At 39.9% G+C, this 15890-nt stretch overlaps 1 protein-coding gene across 1 annotated transcript; it reads right to left on the bottom strand.

The window, feature by feature from the left end:
• Positions 1 to 8934: 8934 nt before the first annotated feature.
• Positions 8935 to 10810, bottom strand: LOC111853523 (type-4 ice-structuring protein). Its single transcript, XM_023830502.1, has 4 exons — positions 10734 to 10810; positions 10070 to 10140; positions 9548 to 9692; positions 8935 to 9266 (listed from the first exon to the last, which is right to left on the bottom strand). The coding sequence occupies exons 2-4, from the start codon at positions 10116 to 10118 to the stop codon at positions 9050 to 9052; spliced, it is 411 nt and encodes a 136-aa protein (XP_023686270.1). The 5' UTR covers positions 10119 to 10140; positions 10734 to 10810; the 3' UTR covers positions 8935 to 9049.
• Between the last annotated feature and the right edge of the window lie 5080 nt (positions 10811 to 15890).

The following is a 15890-nucleotide window of genomic DNA, read 5'->3' on the forward strand; positions in this document are numbered from 1 at the left end:
ATATGAGCTAATAATGGTGAAGTATAAAAAATATGTTTGTTCTCGGTGCTGCTTGACAGTGTCAGGTTAATGTTTGATGCAGCCCATTGCTTTGGGGAAGCAATTGTTTCATTGGACTGATAAAACCATATGCAAAAATATATAATTGGCGATGAGACAGAGCTTGTAAAGGTAGCTGTGACAGACACAGCATGTAGTAGCTCAGAAAGATTGATGACTAAGGGCCCTTGACCAGTTTGCCTGATACAGACTGAGCAACAATATGAAGAAACAGGATGTAGGTCACATCTGCGGAAGGGTTTATTTGAGGCGTCTCTATTCATCTGTATTTTGGGGTGACGTTACAGCACAAGTATATGTCTGGGTAAATTTATTTATCCCTAACACACCTGAGTACTGAAAATTGGCTGATTATTGATGTTTTCATTTATTTAAGTCTTGATGCTAATACAAGATTTTTACGTTGTGTTTACTTTATGGCCTTATAACACTTAAAAGATTTATACATATAAATAAGTGTAAATAGAGATACACAATAAACACAAATAGGAAGCAAACAATATGACAAATCAAGCACAAATATAATATTTTTCTGAGTCCAACTATGTTAAGGCCTTTCGTTTCCAAGGAGGCTAGTGTGTTTTTTTCCATCGCTTAGCAACCATCGCTAAGGCCAGAACTCCATTGTTGTTGGGGCAAAGCACCTGTGTTAGTTTCTTTCTGCCAGTACCATCATTTACAATACAGTTGCTACTCAGAAGGGGGCAAAATGAAAATTATTTGAATGGAGGTGAATTTGTGCTAGTCTTCGGGGTCATGGTATTTTTTTTTTCCCTTTTTGTCGTCCGCTCATCTGCATCAGTTATTTTTTTCTTGGTTTACAGTTGCAGGTTATTATTTTGACAGAGATTATGTGAGCAGCAGGATAGAATTCGGAGTAAGTATGTTCATGCGTGGCGCGTGGAGGCCACATGAAAGGTCCTCCTGTAGTGTGACGTGTTCACATGTGCGTGCACACGTCTCGGTGGGGGGGGGGGGGGTTGCTGAAAGTGGAAGGCAGGACTTTTATGTTGATACAGTTTTTTGCGTTTCAGTGACATCACTCTTACACAAGTGCCTTGAATTGCACCTGTGTGAGTGTGTGTGTGTGTGTGTAAGGTGGTGGTTGGGGGGGACGGGTTGGGGGGGGGCGGGTGTTTGTCAGTAAAACCAAACGCTATGCCTGCCAAGTGCATCAGTCAATCAGCAGCCCTGCACAGAGACGAGCGGCACACCGGCAGCACGGAGGCCGCCTGAAGCCTTGGGCTCGCCTACTGCAAGCCAGCAGGGGGCCAGGCTGCCTCTCAGGGCTGCCAGGCATGGAGCCGCCAGCCGCCTGACACCTCCGGCCACAAACTCTCCCCTCATTTTTTTCCACTCTTCCCTTCTGTACACTTTTATTTTCAAGAGCAATTCTGTTTGATTTTCCTCCATTCAGACAGTACAGTTCTTTTTTCTGTTGATGGAAGAAGAGAAACCCCAGCAAGAAACACCAACTGGTAAGTACTGGCCATTTTACTAAACTGAGTGCATTACTGGAGACTTGCCAAGGTGGAAAATTTATATAAATTGACATGTTGTTGCGTGGGTTAAATTGGAAGATGTTCATTCATTTCTTTATGCTTAGTCTGCTTTGTGAAATAGACTTTTGGGTGAATTTTTAAAGGAAAAAAACTAATATTTTGCTTAAATTGTGCTTTACAGTGAAAAACATACAGAGAAATATTTACTGAACCCTGCATAACATAGACATGTTCACACGCCAACGAGCGGAGCCCTTGTACAGGTCTGCCTCTTTCCGGCACCTTCTCTTTGTTTTTCTCTTTAAGCGTGTTTTGCGTGAGTGATGTCTGTCTTAGCTTGAGTCTAATGCGCGCAAACATACACAGCGGCACTGGCGGCTGTCATTCACAGAGCCAAGAGCGCCTCTGCCGAGAAAACGCCTGAAAGCCGGCTTTCAGCAGGACTTAGTCCAGATAAAACGTGAGCAACACATGGCACCATCCCCAGAAAAATGCTCCCACCTCACACTGGGGTGCAGCGCTGGGGTGACGCTACAGCACATGACCATTACAAGAGAACTGTGCCCTGTACACATTAATTAGCCCATCCTGTACGAGCCGGGCTATAGTACCTGCTCAGTACAACCAGCGCAAGGGAGAAGATGCATCCAGTTCTCTTGCTACACTCCGTTATGTGCTTTTAGATCCGTTATCCAAATAAATCATTTTATATTATTTTGGAAAGCATCTAAACTGCATAAGTGGTGATTTATTTTAATAATATGCAATTATAATTAAATCACTGAAATTCACACATTTCTATAATCTTAGAAATTTAACATACTCTCCTACTCTCTTCACTGTTGCCAGACAGCTGTTTGTGAACAGATTATAAAAATAATTTCAAGTAATTATTGAAAATGTATATGCTCTGCTGCTCAGTCAACAGACACAATGCTCAAGAGGTTTGTTCTTCGATTAACGGTCCCAAGTGACTTGCAACATCCAGAAAAGAGACAAATGCCATTTATGAACAATTATGTTATTTTGAGCAATTATGTTTAATTATGCAGTTTGTTTAATTGCCGCAGAAAACCTGGGGAAAATGTACAACATCAGATTCACTATTTCACTTTAATAATTTAAAGACGTGCTGTAGCTACATAATTATTTTATATATAAATATGTAGAAGTTATGTACGTATAAAATGTGACACCTTATATGGAAAGCTTTCTGTGATTTTTTTTTAAATAATGCAGGATAACATACTAATGATTTAACAAGCAAAGCTGTTACAGAAATGCGCAATGCATAATTCACGCAATAATTCTAAATTCAGACCCCATCTACAAAATAACTAGCATAGTAAATTGCTGGTTATCTCAATGAAATATCCCCCCCCCCCCCCCCCACCTCACATTCAAATCACATTTGATCTACACTTACAAAAGCCTTTTCAAAGAGAAAAAAAAAACTTGTCACAAGGCACCCTCAGTAAGTACTATTCATGATTTTTGGCATATAAGTTCCATAAAAGGCCAGGAAAAAAAATCCAAAATGTCGTCTCGGGTTCCAAAGTGGGTGTGGCCTATGTGGGTGTGGCCTACGTGGGTGTGGCCTATTCACGGGCCCGTGGTCATCCCCTCCTTCACAGCCTCTTTGTTTCCTGTGTTGTGTTGTCTCTGGATGAGTGCAGGGGGTGCTTTACTCCTCCCAGGCTCGCCCAGCCGTCAGGCTCCTCCTGCTGACTCCATTCTCCCACCTGCCTGGCGCCGGCCTTCCTCCCATATCTCCTCGTGCAGATGAAGGGCAGCTGGATGCCTCACGTGTGACTCCGCCGCTCGGAGCCCCCCGCTGTCCTGCCAGAAAGGGGCTTTCCCCAGTCCCTCCTACTCCCACCAATTATTTGGGCAAGTTCAAGAGAAAAGGACCTCAAATCATTAAAACCTTTTTAACTATACGGCATGTGGCTGTGTAATATGGCTGACAGTATAATCTAATTAGTATAACCAGAAATTCTTATTCTAATAATGCAAAATGTTTATATTCTACATGGCCAACCTTAGCGTAATAGTAGTAATTTTTAAATAGCTTCTCTTTTTCATTGCTTCAATATTCTTAATAAAATCCATTATGAGAAAACCTAAATTAAATTAATTTCACTCTTTCGTTCATTCATTCATTCATTCAGTAAATCAGTAAGAAAAAGAATTTTCAGCCATTTCCACTAATTTTAATCCTTTTATTTCCTCCAGAGAGCAGAAGGCTAATTGTCCTTGACGTGCGTCAGAACAGAATCTGCATGGAGTGTCGCTAAGCTAAGGTTTCCCCATTTAGAGGTTGTTAATTTCTTTTCTTTTTGAGTTTTTCAGTTCAATGTTCACTTGCTTACTGTTTTGCTTTTTATAGCTTACTTCTGATTTTATGCATTTTTAAAGTATCTCATTTTTACATTGAATTGAAAGCCTTAATTAAATGCTATCAGCTTATTAAACCCATGAAGGCCAACGGCTACCAGTAATTTTGCTTTAAAACTGGGGCAAGAGACAAAAGTGACCTGCAAGGTGCACGGCGCTATTCTCCTCATTTTATTTAGGACGCCGGGGTGCCGTCGTTGACCATGTGGCTTTCAGCTTGACACCGACAGGCACCTGAATTGACTGGAGCACAGGCTCAGCGGGACGGGCCTTCAATCAGACCCACTCTCGCACTTGTATTGGGCTGGAGCGCCAACGGCTCTGCTCCAAATTACAGCATAAGTGCCTAAACAAAGCATGGGCTCAATTGGCCCAAATGAAAATTGCTCAGAGCTTGAAGCCTCGACTAATGAAGTGGTTTTGGAGTCTCGTCTGTGATTTTGGCTCCACACTGCAGCAATAATATGTTCTGGTATGCTGATCGATGCTTATGGTGTGAAGCTAACTGTTTGGCAGATTCCAAGCTTCACTAAACATATAACAAGCGATACATCTAATATAAGGTCAAAGGGATTCATGTTTTAGAGACGCTCAGATTGCTCTGCCTGCTTTGGCTCTATGCTCTTTAGTTACATTAAACCCCAAATGATGTCTAAATGGACATTTAAAAATCAACAAACGACTGTCAAGTTCAAAATTGCGAACCAAATTTAGCAATCCGTGAAATCTAATATGGGAGGCATCTCCATCGTTGTATTACATTTCTTGAAAAAAGTAGTGGTTCCGAAAATATCCAAGTAGATCATACACGCGTAGCTTTTAAGAGCGATAAGATGCAGTAACGAACTAAGCAGCCGTAAGTATGTAAATGTGTGAAAAATTAAATGAAGAATTATGGGTCTTGGGAAAGGAGATATAATTCATTTCAAGGAAAAAAACATCAACTTTCTAAGGAGCAATATAACAGAATTTAGGCAGGTAGCTGGAAATACGAAAAAGCTAAATAAGCAAATAAGCAGGTAAGCTAATTAAAATGCTTAAGAGAACCTCACACTCGCACAGCTGGGTAGGTAACGTGATCAAAGCGAATAAGTACGTCTAGATACAGTGTAGCATGGTGACTTTATCATGCATGCAGAGGTCCTTCACCCAGCCCGTCTGAAAGGAACAAGGTCCCCCTGGACGTGACTGAGTTACCTTAAACTCCAAGCAGCCTTCAGTCTGAAGGTTTATAGGCTGCTGTTCTAAAACTGGAGCTTAACAACAAGCTCTGCAGCCTTATTATCGGGAGGTTTTTTTCTCCTTAAAAAAAGGAGGCCATCTTGAGTACAGCCTGTTACTTGGCAACGAAGAGGCCAAGGCTTCAACAGCTGGAGTCTTTCCATAAATGGTCTGAATATGCAATGTTCCAGGGTCCTGCTGCTCTTATTACAATGATTATTTTTTCCCCCTGATTACACCTCTGGATTTTGCTTTTATACTGAGGCTGCTTTTGTATTGACGTAAAAATAAGTATAAAGTGTAGCAACAGTATCTTCCATTGGATTTGGTCTAAAGATTGTGCTAGAATAAACGAGATATTGCTTGCAAACTTTGTTTACAATGTTATAAATGGAGAAATACTCATTTCTTGGAAGGAGTCCCAGAAGACAGAAGTCCAATTCTCAACTGGTGGGCATCCTTTTCTTGGTTTGGTCCACGGCCATGTGGAAGACTAGTGATTTTGTTGTCCTGACCACCAGGAATGACAACAAGTCATGGTCTCCCGCACCACTGTGTGACAAACTCAGTCAGTCGGAAACCACAGTACAGAGCGACGCACACGCCTAAGGTGACTGTGCTATCAGACACGTGAAAAGTGAAAGCAGGACTGAGCACTTGGATCAGTCGCACCTGGCCATCAGCTTCTGAGTCTTTGTTGCCCTCTGTTGGATACATGAGGAATGACGATGATCCCTTGGTAGCTGTATGTGTCCTTGGAAGTGAAAATGACTCTTTACAGAAACAAAAAACAAACCAGGATAAAGTCCTCACTTGGGGGAAAGATTTTTACGTGAATCATGCCAAAAACAACATTTATAGTATACACCATGTAATCTTATATACATGGCCATAAAAATTATATATATATATATATATATATATATATATATATATATATATATATATATATATATATATATATATATATCCTACCTAGTACTAGTTACTGTCTATGTTCCTAATAAAGTGGCTGTTGAGTAAATCTCATATTTTAAAAAGTATGTCATTGATATTATCTGCGTAGAAATACCTTTTCTGGAATAAAAAAGATATACTGATATAGGCTTCATCATAAGCATAGAAATTGTATGGGTAGATGGATGGAGAGCTATACTATATTAAAATAATAATATCAAATCATGTATTTTACATTTGTCAACATGCAAAAGCATTCTTTTTCTTATTTACACGTTCTGGTAGCACGTGTTGTTCTCCATAATGAAAAAATTCCATTCAGCCAGGGAGATTATGGGCCCGGCCAAATATTAAGCAAAAGCCAAGTAATGAAAATTGTGACCTGTGTTTATTCATAAGCAGAGATTATTGTTTTTCATATTTTCAGTGCATGTTTACAAACTGAACATGAACAATTAGCAACAATATTGGAAATTCTATCCCAACTAAAATGTTGCTGAGCGCAAATGATTTTTTTTATTCAAAATTGTTTCTAAAAGAGTGACTGGCATTAGACACATAATTACACATAATTTTTTTATGCCCATTGTTTTTTTTTTTGAAGGATATTTCCACAAAAACAACACGAAGCAGTGATGTTGTTAAATGAATTCACGCTTTGTATTTACAGTACATTTTTTGTCAGTCTTTGAGTGGCTTGTCAAATGTGTCAGTGCTTTTGTTTTCTGGTCTGCGAGTCACGATGCTTTAGCAAACCCAAGTATTTGGAAGGCCAACAAAGCAATGTAGAACAATTAACCCTAGGATGCACAAGTTGGTCAAAAATGACCTGGTGAGGTTGTTTTCTTGCAATATCGTTTCATATTCCAGGTATTCCTCATATAACATGTTTTTTTTATATCATTCCGTAAAAAAATTTAAGTTACCTCTTATACTTTTTAAGAAATTGTAATATTCGTGTTACTACCCCAAGCTTCAATAAGTGGGTCAAAAATTACCCACATGCATTTCCCATACAATTTCATGGGAACCTGTGATTCTTATCAATTGCGGCTGTCAGGGATTTATTTACTATGGACCACCACCCTATGTCAGGAGTGTTACTGAACAGGAAGATTATTTTACACAGCAAGACCTGATGCACACATCCCACACGCAATAGATGGGATGGTTTACACAGGGAGACAACCAGGGGAAGAAGTTCAGAAGAATCTGGGGGAAAACATTGTCCGGCAGTTGTGCAGTAGATTCAGAAACACAGGTCACAACATCACCACAGATAACTTTTTCACCGGTGTGCCTCTTGCACAGCATCTCCTGGAAATGGATCTCACTATTGTGGGGACTCTACGACAGAACAAGCCAGACATCCCTCCTCTGATGAAGGCTTCCAAGTCCAGGGAGGTTCACAACACAGAGTTTGGATTCAATGGCAGCATTACCATGGCCAGCTATGTCAGAAAGAAAGGAATGGCTGTTGTCCTCCTGAGCACGATGCACCACGATAATACGGTGGTTGAAACCAGCAGAAAAAAAAAAAACAGAAATGATCAACTGTGTGTGGATGTGTGTGTGGATGGGTAAATGTGAGGCATAAATTGTAAAGCGCTTTGAGTACTCGTAGGAGTAGAAAAGAGCTGCATAAATGTAGTCCATTTACCATTTACCATCACATTCTACAACAAGACCAAAGGAGGTGTTGACACCATGGACCAGATGGTTGGCACCTACACCTGCAAGCGGCAAACACAGAGGTGGCCCATGGTGCTGTGGTACAACATCCTTGACATCGCCACCGTAAATTCCTAAACCTTTTTCATGACTCAGCACCCTGAATTCAACAGAGGTATTACCAATGTATGACGACTCTTCCACAAAGACCAGTGGTGGTTTAATGGTTAGGGAAGTGCACTTGTAATTGAAAGATTGCAGGTTTGAATCCCCAACCAGCAAGGCACTACTGAGGTACCCTGAGCAAGGTTCCACCCCCAAGCACTGCTCCCTGGGTGCTGAATTAGCTGCCCCCTGCTATGTCACATTGTTACATATGGGTTGAATGCAGAGACTGCCTTTCGTTGTTGTGTGCTGAGGTGTGTCAGCAATGACAATTAGTCACTAAATTCTAATTAAATTAAATTCGAAGGAGCTTGTCACATAACAGATGAGCAGTTGACTGGAAGGCTGCCCACAACTGCAAACCCCGATCACTGAAGCAATAGGAAGGTTTGGGGTGACAAAAGCCACAACCCAGCCATAGGAAAGAAGCAGACAGAGCCAACCGAAGAGAAAGAGGCATCAGATCTGCCCAAGTAACAAAGATTACAAAGTCAGCAATAGGTGTGGGAAGTGCAATGTTCCTGTGTGCAATGATCACAGCCGGAAACAGGTAGTCTGTCACAATTGCATAGACATCAAAAGCTTCAGCAAACACGAACACTTACCTGCAAGAGAATAGAAAAGAGAGAGGAACTGTCCCTGACTGGACATTTACACACAAACACATAATGAATGTTGACATTCTTCTATTGCTGTTCTGTGTAATATTCATTTTTTAATTATTAAAATGTGTTATAAAGTGAAAAACAATCAAATTTCAAACATGAAATCATTCTTGTGTGGTCCAAAATGTAATACAGAATATGTTATAATTCATTATTCATAACCAGAATGACAAAAATGGCATAAATCACATTGATTTTTATAAGTGGGTCAAAAATGATCCACTTATGGAAAAGTGTAGGGTCATACCACTCGTGCATCCTTGGGTCAATGAAGAACCACGCGATGACAAGGCAAATAACTATCAAGCATTTTATTTGATATAACAGCAGGTTAAAGCATGGGAAGACATTAGGCAAGCGTGAGCCAGATCTGGCTGGTAGCAGCTTGCCAGGGGCCAGGACAGGGTTCATCTACTTGGAGCCCAAGGCTTTGGTATGCTGCATGACCTGCTGCCAGATGTCCTCCAGTTGGCTCTGCACGGAGTCAGCAAGGGGTTTAAGCTGGGCCTGCACGGAATCAGCCAGGGGCTTAAGCTGGTCCTCGATGTTGCTGGCCAAGGGCTTCAGCTGCTCCTGGACCTTGTCAGCAAAGGGCTGCAGCTGGGCCTTCCCATCCTCAAAGTAGGTCCTGGAAGGAAGAAGGAGACACAGCATTACCCTCCTAAATCATCACATCCATAGTTATGCATTTAGAAATATTGTACATAAGCATCATATTGTCAATGTGGTCAAAGGATTCAATGAGTTCAATTAGAAACAAAGGGGCCAAACTGTGAGCTAGGAACCCATTCAGCCCACTAGTCACACCGCATGACCCAGTGGGAAAAGAAAACAAGCAACCTGCCAGGCCTCATGGGCAAATTTGGCATCCTGTTCCCACTGTGTAGCATTAAGAGATTAGCAACTTACTGGGCCTGGCCTGTCAGCTCATGGGTCTTGACTTTCTCCACCAGATCCTCGGCGGTTTTGCTCAGCATGTCAGACAGGTCCTGGAAATACTTGGTAAGTCTCTCAATCTCAGGGGCCTCTCTTTTGACAAGGGAGAGAGACTCACCTGTGGGACCGAGAAAAAGCACAAACTATTGAGGAAAGCCAAGAATCAAAAGGAAAGAGATACGTATCAATTCCTCTGGAACGTCCTGATATCTTGCTCTGTATTGAAATTGGAATAGTTAAAAAAAGGGCTATTTTTAGCATTTTAAAAAAAAATTGTTAACATTTTTAAAGTTTTGGATAATTTTTTTTGTAAATTTTTCTGCCTGGTCAGTTACAAGTGTACAGATAAATAAGATCGTAATTCTGTGTCAGGATCTTGTGAGCTATTAGTGTTTATTTACACTGTGCTGCTCATGTTGAGTAAGAATAGATATTGGCTTTGATTGTCTGTTGACTGTGTTTGTTGTTTTTATTGTTTTGCTGAGGAATGAGTACCTTGAGCCAGAGCAAACACAACCAGGACAGCGATCAGAGAAAACTTCATGGCTGCTGATCGGACAGGGCACCTGTTAAAAGAGTGACATTGTAAAATTAGCCCAGTTTCATTGGTCATTGAAGGTCTGATTAAAAAACACTTGCTTTTTTATTACAAATTCATCTTGAGCTGCTGTTATTTCAATAATCCTCTTTCAAGCGTCTTTCAAATGTGTATTGCTAAGCATTTTTCAAAAGAACTCTTTCAGTTTCATCCATGTAAGCAAATGTAGTTTTATGTTTATTTTTAAATGTACATAGATGTGTAACAATAGCTGTTATATATATGTTAATTATTAAATATTAAGTACTATTTAGGTACCACTTTAAAATAGGGCTCCCTTTTGCCACTTGTAAATGTTAGGAACTCATGAATAAAAAGAAAACTGTTATAACATGTTTAAAATTGTCTATTAATAATTTACAAAGTGCTACAACCTAATTAATAACCAGATTATAAACCATTCATAAACTCTTTATATGGGTGGCCTTATTGAAAATTGGCACCCTATTTATGATATTATTTGCCCTACTATCATCAAATTATGAAGAAATCAAACTTACATTAAACGTTGTTAGGAACTTTAATCTGCACAAGTAAATATTTTTTGAAAAAGACTCTTACCTTCACTGCTGGTCTTCCAGGACTCGATGGTACCTCTGCTTGACTGCTAAGGCTTCTTATGGCTCCTTAGTGAAAAGTGGTCCCGCCTGACTTCAATACCATTGGCTGTTGCTGACAATTAGGTGACTTGCCATTGGTCAGTATGGACTGTCAATGAATGTGTGCTGGCATGTTGGCTGACCCTTGATGCTTGGCTTGCCACCAAGATGGTCTTCTCAAAGTCCAAGAGCCTTCTGTGGGGGACTGCTGACTCTACAAACAAGCACACTGTGTAGCTCTTTATCTGTCAATCTGATTTCCAATGCAGGGGACATTCATTTCAAAGACATGCAAAATATTTAACTGAAAGGATGACAACATTCAACATTAAGAGTAAAGATGACACTACATGACTGTTTTATAAAATAGGGTTAGGGAACTGTCTTCTCAAGCATTCCACTGTACAACGTACCAAACAGACTTTCTTTCTCAGTCAGTGGGTATGTATAGAGGGAAGGTTTTATTTAAAAGAAATTCAATTATCTCACTATGCAAGGCCCCTAACCTTCCAATTATTTAATTATCTTGCTTAGACAGTTCAATAAAATAGTTTTAATGTGGTACAACTTTTGGTGTCCAGTGTGATGATCCAACATCTCAGAAGTAACCACCTTCCAGGGAATTTCATACACACCTTGTTAATGAGAAAGGAAAATGGTCAGTCTTGTTCAAACAACAGGAAGGTCACAAGTGGAAAAACAACAGCCCAGTACAACAGTTGTGTAAGAATGTTTTCCCTGAAAACAAATGGGTCCTACAGAAATGTGTCCTACCCAGTACTAGCTACTGTCTATGTTCCTAATAATATAATTTATTAAGTCTCGCATTTCATTAATTAAAATAATTAATTTGCTTCATATTTGAAACAACCCATGAACTCATATTAGAGAGTATAAAACAAAGAACTAGTTTTGAGTTGACTTGACAAGACTCAAATGTTGTACAAAAAAATTAGTAAAATGATACCAAACCAGGGTTTATACATAATAGGACTACTATTCTGCCGCAGGAGGTAACCTAATCCATCGCTGTTCACTTCATTTTCTGAGATTTCATGAGACATCACATTCCAAGAAACTGGTACCGGGGGTCAAATTCAATCAGTGAGTAATTCTGCAGAGGAAACCAATAGCACGACACGTAGAGAACCTTCCAGAGATATACTTGTTACACCAAATGCCCTGTAGATAAGGCACGTTGTCATATTAGCCAGTTAAGCATGGAGGTGTTGCTTCACGCTCCTTCTTGGTCTCGGCATTTTGAGGCATCCATGGAGTTTAAACGTGAAGCATCCACGTTCTCCGGGGCTCCGGTATAAAGGTCAAGACATCAAACCATGAAACATCCATAGCTGCTCAGCTCACCCCCCGCCCCCATTCCTTAACCTGAATCATCATCTTATGATGGTAAATAAATGGAATGTATGAGATTATCACAGGCTGACGAGGACTCCCACGGTTTTGGTTCTGATATGGCTGAAAACAAAACACACCGATACACTGTGTGCTTCATCAGAGGTATTTTGCCAACACTGACTCACATGACTGTTGTCTCCTATGAAATTCTCATACAGTGCATTATATTGTTTATTTATTTGTTTATTTACTTTTATTTCAAACAGTTCCAAACAACGCAGACAAAACTCCAACCGATAAAAACTGAAAGAAAAATATCTGATTTCATGTGCAAATGAAACAAAACTTATTAATTCCTACAAACAGTTCATTGCTCACATTTTTTTGTTTGTTTCTCAGTAAAAATATCAAATATAATTCAGAAATATGTGTCCCACTATACTCCATCCTATAAACAACCACAAACATCATGGATTTACAGACACAATTCAAGTTAAGTATCTTCACCAGAGGCACAAAAACATCCACAAAATGAGCTGTTGATAGAACACATTCCCTAAGCAACCCGCTCCCCTTAATCACTGCTGATTGCTGATTATGTCTATATATCATTCACTGCATGTACTATTAGAACATGAGCATCTACCTTTGTGATACTTTTCATGGGATTGTATTAACTTTTGATTTGCAAAACGTTTGCTTGGATGTTTATGACGGATCTGATTGGCCAGGCAAATCATCAACTAAAGCTTTTCTTCTGAGCCGGTTCGCTTTCTCCTGCTTAATCAGAGGTGATGCCTGTCTTTCCATTGTGTCTCAGAAGGTTGTAAGAAATCAGAGGAGAGCCTTGATAGCAGAAACATGTCAGCTAAACAAGCGAAGGGGTCAATGTTCACGACTATCTTCCCAACTGATTCTTTATGGCATTGAAACTGTGGGACCCAATCACTAAGGGCAAGGAGCAGATCTAGTTGGCAAGATATGCGTAGGTCTCGTTCACCCTACCATTTCTCAATAGTATACTAAATAATACTGTGCAAGGAACTCTGTTAAGCCCTGCTAAGATGAAATGCTGACCAAAATTTCCACAACATTAACGTGCAACAGCAGCGCAACAATGCAACAGGAATACAATATAGTATACAAGTGGATTAGCTTCAAATCGGCTTAGGATCAGCATTTAATGCAATATAAATTATATGATTATTTTGGATTGTAATATTATTATACCTATGAAAGTCATGATCACAGTGGCAAGGAACTTTCTAAATAAGTGAACAGAGAAAACAACAAAACTAATGCTGCAATGAAAGGCGTTTTGTTCTAAGAGAGGAGAAGAGATGAATCCTGCTTTGTGTATGTTTTCATTTACAACTTTCCCTAAATCTCAAGCTAATTCTTTGTCAGGCATTTCTGATGCTTTTTCTTTAGCTATTGAGTCAGGTCAGCTCTGAGGGATATCTACATGACTGTCAACTCAAGAGCACTGAAGCAGGCCACAAGGTAACAAAATGACTCAGATTTACCACAATTATCCCCCAAAAAAAGGTAGAAGAAAAACAAAGAAAATCTGAGCTTGTGAGCTTTGCAGCCCCAGGAACAGCTGGTGTAATCACAACTCATCAAAGAATCGTCTTTATCTCTGTTTCGTTTAGGACAGTATTTCCCAACCTGCTTCTCAGGGACCCACAGATGGTCCACATTTTTGCTCCCTCCCAGGGAGCAAAAATGTGGACCATCTATGAGTCCCAAGGAACAGACTGGGAAGCACTAGTTTAGAATATGATTATGATAGTGGGGCCTTGCCAACCTAATGACCCTAATGTGTCACAGTGAGCGGTAATGAGCCAAGGAGACAAAAGTTTCACCAGCATGTTGCCCGGTGGCTCTTGCGAATTTCGCTTTATCTCCTTATTTTATAACCTCTTTATCTCCATGTTTATTTTTCAGTATCCATGCAGCCCCCCCCCCCCCCCCCATTAATTCTATGATTCAACGCATGACGCATGGTAACTAGTTGCTATAGCTGCAGGAACATTGAGAGATGAGAGAAATGCACTGTGTATATTTTTCTGCATGCATGTTTCCTTATTTATGAGCGGCTAACGTTACTACGGTCATTAGAAGACAGTGTGTGGCTCTGTGGGTCAGGCCTGTGATCAAATGGCCACCGGTTGGAATCCCATCTCTGGGAAAGAGCTTTCACTGTTGGACGCATGATCAAGGTTTATGGACCTAACTATGTAGTTTAAAAATGGGTTTGAACCCCCTCTGAAATTATTTTTATTACTGATCAAGCACGTAGCCAGGAATTAAAATTACTATTGTCATAACCCCCATTGCTCCAGGGACGGCTTTCTCTGTTGTACATCACTTTAGATAAGTGCATCTGCCAAATAAGTTAATGTAAAGTGTTCAGCAGCAATTGTTTCTGCATTTCTCACTTCTGTTTGCTACATTCCTCTGGTGTTCTGAACCTTGTGTCTCACTATTGTGTGGTGAAATGAAAAACAGAATAGCTTCCACTTCAAAAAATTGCCTGAAAAGAAAAGTTTCTTTTTGCTTTTCTATAGATATTTACTGATATTGGGTGACTTTTTATTTAGATGAATATCTAAATAAAATAAAATAAAATGATGGACAAGATAACTTATAATCAACTCAGATCACATATCCCACTGACATTCTTTAAATTGGATGCAGCTGATGCTGCTGAGAAGATTTGCAGCTATACATGAGGATATAGCTGCAACGCGTGTTAAAATCTCTGGATTGTAAATGTAACACAGTTAATTCAAACATCTTCTCTGATTGCATGGCTGAGTGCATGAGGTCCCAGCGGAGCTCTCCATTACGCAGCTTGGCTCGCCGCCTAGTGTCCATTCAGTGTCACTGCAATGAGATTATTCAGATTTGACAGGAAGGGCACATTATGGAAAACAAACACCACTCAACTTCCCTGTAAGACTTACTTTGGACAGGAACCACATGGCATGCATTCTAGGAAGGAACAGTGACAATTTAGGCGTGGAGACTTGTTTAACGGCAATTTCAAATTTAGCTAAGTGGAAAACTGCACTGGTATCAGGTGTTGGAAAGGATTGTAATAGGGTGTGGATTCAGGCATCAAGCTCTGAGGCCGGAGAAAAAATGAAGCTACTTTGGTAAGCACCGGTGAGATTGACCATCCATCCATCCATCCATCCATCTTCTATAACTGCTTATCCAGCAGTCACACACTGTATGCAATTAGGAGACATCAGTTTATCTAACTGTATGTTTTTCAACTGTATAAAATCATGTATTTCAAAAATGTAATTTATAGTTATCAGTGAAAACCTATAAAAAAGCGATCTAAGTCCACGCGCAAATGTAAAAGTCGAAACATGAATAAATGATGCAAAATTTTATTGTCATCCGGTAGCTTACTTTGCAACGTCTTCACTGCAGCTGTTTCTGTTTGTGTCTGCTCAGCATGTGCGAGAAGCAACAAAGTAAAAAAAAACGGTGCCTCACGATAAGACCCCATTCGGGGACATTTCCATAGCAACCACAGCTGTAATTTCTCATAAATGCAACGCTCACTCGACACTCATTGCAAGGCATGATGAGAACAAGTTAAAGTAATTACTTGCATTTAGGGACAAAAAATTTTTGTATTTAATTTGTTTACTTTTAAGTTTCAAAGAAAACATTGTCTGTATATAAGATAGTTTGGAATACCTATAAGATATAAAATCCTGAAGTAAAGGTCATGCCAATT

The sequence above is a fragment of the Paramormyrops kingsleyae genome, chromosome 23 (genome assembly GCF_048594095.1).
Source record: "Paramormyrops kingsleyae isolate MSU_618 chromosome 23, PKINGS_0.4, whole genome shotgun sequence".
Lineage (NCBI taxonomy): Eukaryota > Metazoa > Chordata > Actinopteri > Osteoglossiformes > Mormyridae > Paramormyrops > Paramormyrops kingsleyae.